The sequence below is a fragment of the Panicum hallii genome, chromosome 3, assembly GCF_002211085.1.
Source record: "Panicum hallii strain FIL2 chromosome 3, PHallii_v3.1, whole genome shotgun sequence".
Lineage (NCBI taxonomy): Eukaryota > Viridiplantae > Streptophyta > Magnoliopsida > Poales > Poaceae > Panicum > Panicum hallii.
The window spans coordinates 53,868,297-53,874,931 of record NC_038044.1 but is presented as its reverse complement, the minus strand read 5'-3'; the positions used below and the strand labels follow the sequence as shown (position 1 = coordinate 53,874,931).

Below are 6,635 nucleotides of genomic sequence, written 5' to 3'. Positions count from 1 at the left end.
TTTTCTTTAAATGAAGTGATGATTACTTTTCGTTGGAACAAATTGCATACACGATGGCTAGTGTACTGGGGCAATATTGCAAGGGTGAGTTTCTCTAATGCCAATTCAGAAACAGAAATCAGGGTAATCCTGTCATAAAAATTGCATCGTTTCAGCTTTCATGAGCATCCCCTACAGCTTTTCTAACTACGGCACGTCTCACTAATCATATTTCCAAACAGTGAACAGCAAAAATGCAAGACAAAGGTCTACATGTGAAAATGTCAGCTACTCCCCATTTCTGTACTATCTGCAGCAACAAGGAATCTCTACCAGCAGGAAGTATGGATCATACAGCAAAACATAAGCTTCTCATGTCTCTCGATCACTCCAAGTATAGAACTTGAGGTAAATCACTTACATTACAGAAATTTCAGACATGACAATCAGCAACACCCAACAAAATGCGGTTGGCACTAGATCAACAACGCTGCAGTTCAAATCAACCTGAGGCCTCTCCTAAGCGAGCCATCAGTTCATCCTGACCACAGGGAGGCAAGAGATCAGTTCATAAGGTTTAACAAAAACAGAAAATGAACTATATAAAACGAGTAAATAGAGCCCCTAATTTGTGGGGGTAGGCACATAAGTACATAAACTTGAAATTGGATATTTGTGTTCACAAAAGTTTACGAGTGGTTCAAACAGATGCACCACTTCTCATGTGGATATCTTGAATTTAAAAGCTCATACTAATAAATCATTAAAAATGTGCTACACTTTGTTCCTAATCATGGTTCACTGTGCTCGGTAGGCAACAAATGCAATACTAAAAAAGTTCTACTAGTGCTGAGTTCATTTTCCTTCTCCGAAAGGAGGAAAAAAGAGGCATAGATTGATTTTTCCTCTTAATATTCTAGATTACATGACTCAGGACCCATGTTTGTAGTAGTAGCAGGGTTCCACCCTACTTGGATGTGGGCTTTGTTCCCGAATCCAAATTAAGCTGGAAAGCACATTATCCAGAAAACAATGCCTGCTACTCTATTTCCACTATTGCAACTTATGCTTGTGAACCATATAAGTTAACCACAAGCTAAATAAAACATCACATGGCACACCACTACAAGAAACTAGGCACCTCATGGAGCCACACTGTCATATAGGATCGCAGATCACACTCATTCTTCACCACTCATACACATCTAAGCACCCTCAGCTACCGCCACACCTAATACAACTCTCTTCACGTCATCTAACCTTGATTTGTTACCTTCTATATCCTCAACCCCCATCACATCTAACCCTAGCCCTCCCATTTTATACCCTTGACTGTAGCCACACCTACTCTACCCTTCTCACAATAGTTTCCCCTCCACCGATAGCTAGGCCATGGACTGATCATAAAGTGCTCTACTGTCCCTGTGCCATTACCTTGGCATGCTAGAATCATATCCCTACGCTGAGCTACCCTCTAGGGCGACCACAAGCAGCATCAGCACCGCAGTCAATGCCAACAAATCTAATCTGTGAAACCAACATCCCAAAGCTAATCTGCTGCATCCTGTTGTCAAGTGTGTGGCTGGCATAGGGAAACGCCACCTGTTCAACACGTGACCCTGCCAAATGCTGGCCCACCGCAAGGAGTCACCACATTCCATGCCACCAGTCAATAGAGATCACTCTAGTCAAATCCCAATGGTGGACTTATCAGAGGTATATTTTTTGCTTGAAAATCAGGTATTTGAATTTTAATGATCCCAAAAATCTCAACATAGACAGCATATAGAATTCCCGAAAAATATGGGACATATAGGTAGGTCATAAATTTATGAATAAAAGAATAAACTAATTCAAGAATTTGAAGGTTCATTTGACATGAAATATGGTTGTCCCTTGGATGTGAAATGTTTAGTAACCTCCTAGTTGTGGGCATGTCTTTGTGAACTCTCATATTCTAAAATAGCAATAAAACAACTGAGCAATATTTGTGCTTGCCTTTTTGCCTTTTGGTGAGAGACCCCTTTCTCTTAGAAGAGAGCGTAACTTTTCCACAGTAAATGACTGAAGCGTCAGCTCAGAGAAACCAGATGACGATTCTTCTGCAACAATAAAAAATACAATAGGTTCAAGAATATTGCTAATACTGATGCACAAATTTGGGTAAAGTATTTTTTTTCATGACACAAGAAAAAGAATATAATGCTGTAAACGATCAGAGATACACCCAAAAGGTGCCGGTTTAAATCATATGTTCTTAGAAAGTTTATTTGATCAACAGGGCAAGTCCAAATAAGAAAATATGAATTCAGCATGTAATCTGGTCTAGTTGCAGAATTTTACAATCTAAACACTAACAGAAATAAAATAAGGGGATTGGAAAAACTACATGTTATTTTCTCAAATCCCTAGAATTATTATAGCCTAATGATACTAATGGATTCATACAAACTGTAAAGAATAGAGACTGCACAGTGAAGCAATTTCTAAACAACTACGAGGCATCTATTGAATTTTCTACCAATCCTCAATTTGGAGGCCTTTTGCTATGACTTGAAATAGGCTCACCAAAACAAAGGAGTTTATGTCACAAGAGGAAACACAAACAAAATGCACGCTCGAATTTTGTGTGGAACCATTGGCGGATGAGCAACGGCAGAAAAAATTGTAAATGATTATAACCTGCTTCCCTAACTCAGCATATTACACATAAAACCTGATATGAAAGCTGAAACCAGAAGGGGATGCGGAGATGAGATCAAGCACTCACCATGGGCAGAGGATCCTCCAGGGCTACCAATGTTGGGTCTTTTTGATGGATTCTTGCCATCTAAATTTCTGGCAGCATTCCTAACAAGGAAAAGGAGGGGACATAAGATACTTGGAGGATAAAGTATAACTAATACACCCATACCAAGAAAAAAAATCTAGAAGACTAGAAGAGGGAAAGTTCAAGATGCTGATTTTTTTTCCTCTAAAAGCTGGCATCCATACACATGAGGGATTGAGCTAGGATTGAAAGATTTGGGGGGAGGGGGGCAGCCAAGTTAAATCTTGGACCAAACACTAGAACATAGAGTTGAATTCTTCATAATCTAAAAGGTTTCAGTAGAAACAAACTGAAACATTAAGCGGGCCAGGGCCCCTGCCAGCCCCGCTACTCGCTTCGTCACTGACACACATCTTAATCACAAAAGTAAGTATGGATGGTCTCAAAATAGAAGAAAAATAGACGTGAATGAAGCAAAGCATTGGCAGAAAGTCTAGGAAAATATTGCAAAGGTAACACATTCATTGAGAGAACAATGGGAAAAAGCGGTTTGTTGATGCAACTGAGGGAGTATTATCTGGTACATGTTTTCATAAGTTAATCCCAGACCAGGTCCTACAAATTTTGAGTTCATCTTAGATTTTGTGCTATGAAGATTTTCACTGTGGCTTATATCCAAGACACTAGGATTTGACACCTTAAGAGATCTCAAGTCTACAGATTGCAACACCAGGATTCCACTTTACAGAGCATGGCACAAAATGTTATATTTAATTAGATAAAAATGTTTAGTGATGTTTTTTTCCCATTAACCATATGCAACTCCAGCAACCAATAACACAGAGGTAAGTGATATTTGCTGACTTCTGTTCTTCTGCAATCAAGAATGGGATAGTATGAAAACAGCATCTATAATGAAAAAGGCCAGCCTTTCGAAAATCAATTTAGAATGGCAACGACCATATCACATGACTTGCTTAAGATTATAGAAACTCCAAGTAATATGATATGAACTAGGTTGATTCGTCAAAATTAACCTGAGCCAGAGCCAGTACACATACAGGCATCATCTCAGAACTGAACTTTGAGTCTATTAAAACACTGCCGCCAGCTCACAAACAAAGGAAAGCAGTAAATAATACACAGGTTTGTTAACAGGCAGATAGAGTGTCAAACCTTTTTCCTCTGCTGCTTTCTCCTGGTATCTTACAGCTTACATCTTTGGCCTCACTTTTGTGTTTGTTCAACCGGAGAGCTCTGATTAGAATATTGTTTGTGTCCGTTTTCACAACTTGTCCCTCTACAATAACAAAGATAGTAATGAATAAAATCAACACTGAAAAAAGATGACCTTAAGAGGCTTACTCTTATATTACTAGAAACACAATAACATGGTATAGGGGCAATCAAGTGCCAACATTGAGCATAAATGGAAAATACATAGAAAAGATTGTGGAATATCAGAAATCACATTCTTTTATCAAAGTGCACAGTTGTTAGAATATACAGAAAATTAATAATTCTATTAGTATTTTGAAGATCAAAATCCAACAGAGATATAATGAAAACAGTAATAGACTAATACTCCTGCTGAAACCAGAAATGGTTCCATCAGAATAACTTAAAACAACATGATGAAGTCCAAAAAAGGTAATACACTAATATTCTTGGAGCCTGGATTCTCTGGAAACATAGGAATGCCTGTGTCTTTGATGGAGCTGCACCGAATTTACAGGGAGCTCTCCAGGCCTTCAAGGATGAATCCCACTTATGGCAAATGTCTTGGGCTAAGGGGCTTACTGCCCTGGACCTAGAAAGAGTGGTAGTGCTTGGTTAGGTGTGGTCTCATTGTGGTCAGGTCCCTGTTTTGTTTTTTTCATGTAATAGCATCACCTGAACACTCACATCCCTCACTCTAGTCCAAGGTGAGGTGATGTTTCTTGTATTTGGACTATTTTTCCTCTCTTAATACAAATATATGCAGATCTCCTGCATGTTCGAGAAAAAAAGTATAGCTTGAGGCACAACTAATCTACCCCGAAATAATCACAGAAACTAGTTAGACTTGAAGCAGAATACAAAAGTGTCCACCCAAAACTTGCGCAAAACAGAACACAAAGAATAACTTAAATCAACACGATGAAGTCCAAAACAATTCATTGTGAAACTGAAATTAGTGCAATATTAAGCAGAAAAGTTGAAAAAACCACAAACATTATTAGAAGGCAGCAGCCCCTAGTTTTCTTAGTAACAGTTTATATTTAATTGTCACTAAAATAAACAAAGAACAAGCAAATTTCACTCCCAACAGTATGAGAACAACAATTTGTCAGATGGAGAAACAGCAGTAGATCCTAATAGACAAACTACCAAGTTCTTACATTGTAACCAACTTCAAAAGTCAAACAACTAAACTCTCAGAAGCAAAGGCAAGTGCAATCTCCCACGGATCTCTAAAAACTCTCTCGCCCCTAATGCCACTGAAACAACTCAAGTAACCAGAAACTGAGCACGATACAGAACAGCATTACCATTTACCAAATCCAAAGGAGAAAACTGAATGACAGTTTTCCTACAGGGGATCCCATTCCAAATAAAAGAGAACAATTTCATCAGCATGACAAGAGCAGCATTGCCAATCCAAAGAAAAATGGTAGCTTTTATACAAGGAATATTGCCACTAATAAACCCTAAAAGACACCCAAGTTTCCACCTTCTCCGTAACCATGCCCATTTCTATCCCGCAAAGCGAGCAGTAAAAATATTACTAGATTAGAAGAACAGTAAAGCCTTGCTATGCGGAGCCCCAGGAACGAACCTGGAGGAGCCGTGTCGTGAAGGCAGATATAAACCTTGAGGCTTCCCTGCAAAAACCAAACCCCAAACCAGCACCGACTCAGATCCTAAGCGTGAGAAATCAGCAGAAAGCTAAAAAGATTGGGCAAGAAGGGGGCTGCGCTGGGGTTTCTTGGGTGGTGGTGGGGAACGTGCCATGCTAGAAGCGATGTCGCTCTCCGTGAAGTTCCCGCGGGAGGGGAGTCCAGCGAGCAAGCTCGAGGTCCGGCCCTCGGATGGCTTCGCCGGCGACGAGCCCTTCCGGCCGCCGCTGCCGCTGCCATCGGCGCCCATGTTTTCGGGAGGAAAAAAAAAAGTGAAAGTGTGGAACCAAACAGCCGCAAGCCCGCAAGTGCTGTATTTCTCTCTCTCTCAGAAAAAGGGCTTCCGCATGGGCTTTGAGGTTTGAGCCCATAAGCAAAGCCCACTCGATGTCCTTTAAATAAAATTAAATGAAACTATTACGTTTCAAATTATAAATTATTTTAATATTTCTAGATGCATATATTTAGACGATATAGTGTATATCTAGATGCATAACAAAAATTATACACCTAGAAATACCGAAACGACCGATAATTTTGAATGAAGAGGGTAGTTAACAACCGGCTAGTTGTTTGTTCCATTATATTCGACAAATTACATTGGACAAATAAGGCTTTTTGACATATGTAGAGGGAACAATCACAACAAATCGAAAATCAGCTGAAAAATGATGAGAAAATCAATCAGAGTAACTCTGGACTCGACTCACGGCCTCTATCTTTTCGAATTGGGGAAATTGCTTTGGGGTTTCATGGAATTGATTCGTGCGATACACGTTGACATTAGCTTGAAAATTGCCATGAAATTAGTGCTAGTCCTACATGCTGGGGCGGAAAAGGGATGAAGGGAATTGACTTACTCGAGGTGTTGAGCAACAATGCATCCATGTGTGATTTTCAACAGGAAATCGAAGCCTAGAGCTAGGCTTTAGGTGATGGATGACCGAAATCTTGTTCCTTTTCCATAGTAAGTAGAGAGTTGTCCTGAAATTTCGCGGAAGCGATAG

General features: G+C 39.7%; 1 protein-coding gene across 2 annotated transcripts; it reads right to left on the bottom strand.

Annotated features, from left to right (window-relative positions):
* Window positions 1-210: 210 nt before the first annotated feature.
* LOC112884120 lies at window positions 211-5,914 on the bottom strand. 2 transcript variants are annotated; one of them, XM_025949451.1, is made up of 6 exons: window positions 5,741-5,914; window positions 5,568-5,613; window positions 3,926-4,049; window positions 2,750-2,829; window positions 1,978-2,081; window positions 211-520 (listed from the first exon to the last, which is right to left on the bottom strand). In XM_025949451.1, the coding sequence occupies exons 1-6, from the start codon at window positions 5,876-5,878 to the stop codon at window positions 482-484; spliced, it is 531 nt and encodes a 176-aa protein (XP_025805236.1). In that variant the 5' UTR covers window positions 5,879-5,914; the 3' UTR covers window positions 211-481. The 2 variants fall into 2 exon arrangements, with proteins under 2 accessions (XP_025805236.1, XP_025805237.1); XM_025949452.1 differs by lacking the exon at window positions 211-520 and adding an exon at window positions 546-1,663.
* Window positions 5,915-6,635: the final 721 nt, after the last annotated feature.

Bases quoted from the DNA above. Each gene is read 5' to 3' on its own strand.
- LOC112884120 (XM_025949451.1), bottom strand. From the start codon at position 5,878: ATGGGCGCCGATGGCAGCGGCAGCGGCGGCCGGAAGGGCTCGTCGCCG. The intron at 5,614-5,740 runs GCACGTTCCCCA...TGGTTTTTGCAG, and splicing joins GCGACATCGCTTCTAGCATG to GGAAGCCTCAAGGTTTATAT. The intron at 4,050-5,567 runs GTTCGTTCCTGG...TTGTTATTGTAG, and splicing joins TCACGACACGGCTCCTCCAG to AGGGACAAGTTGTGAAAACG.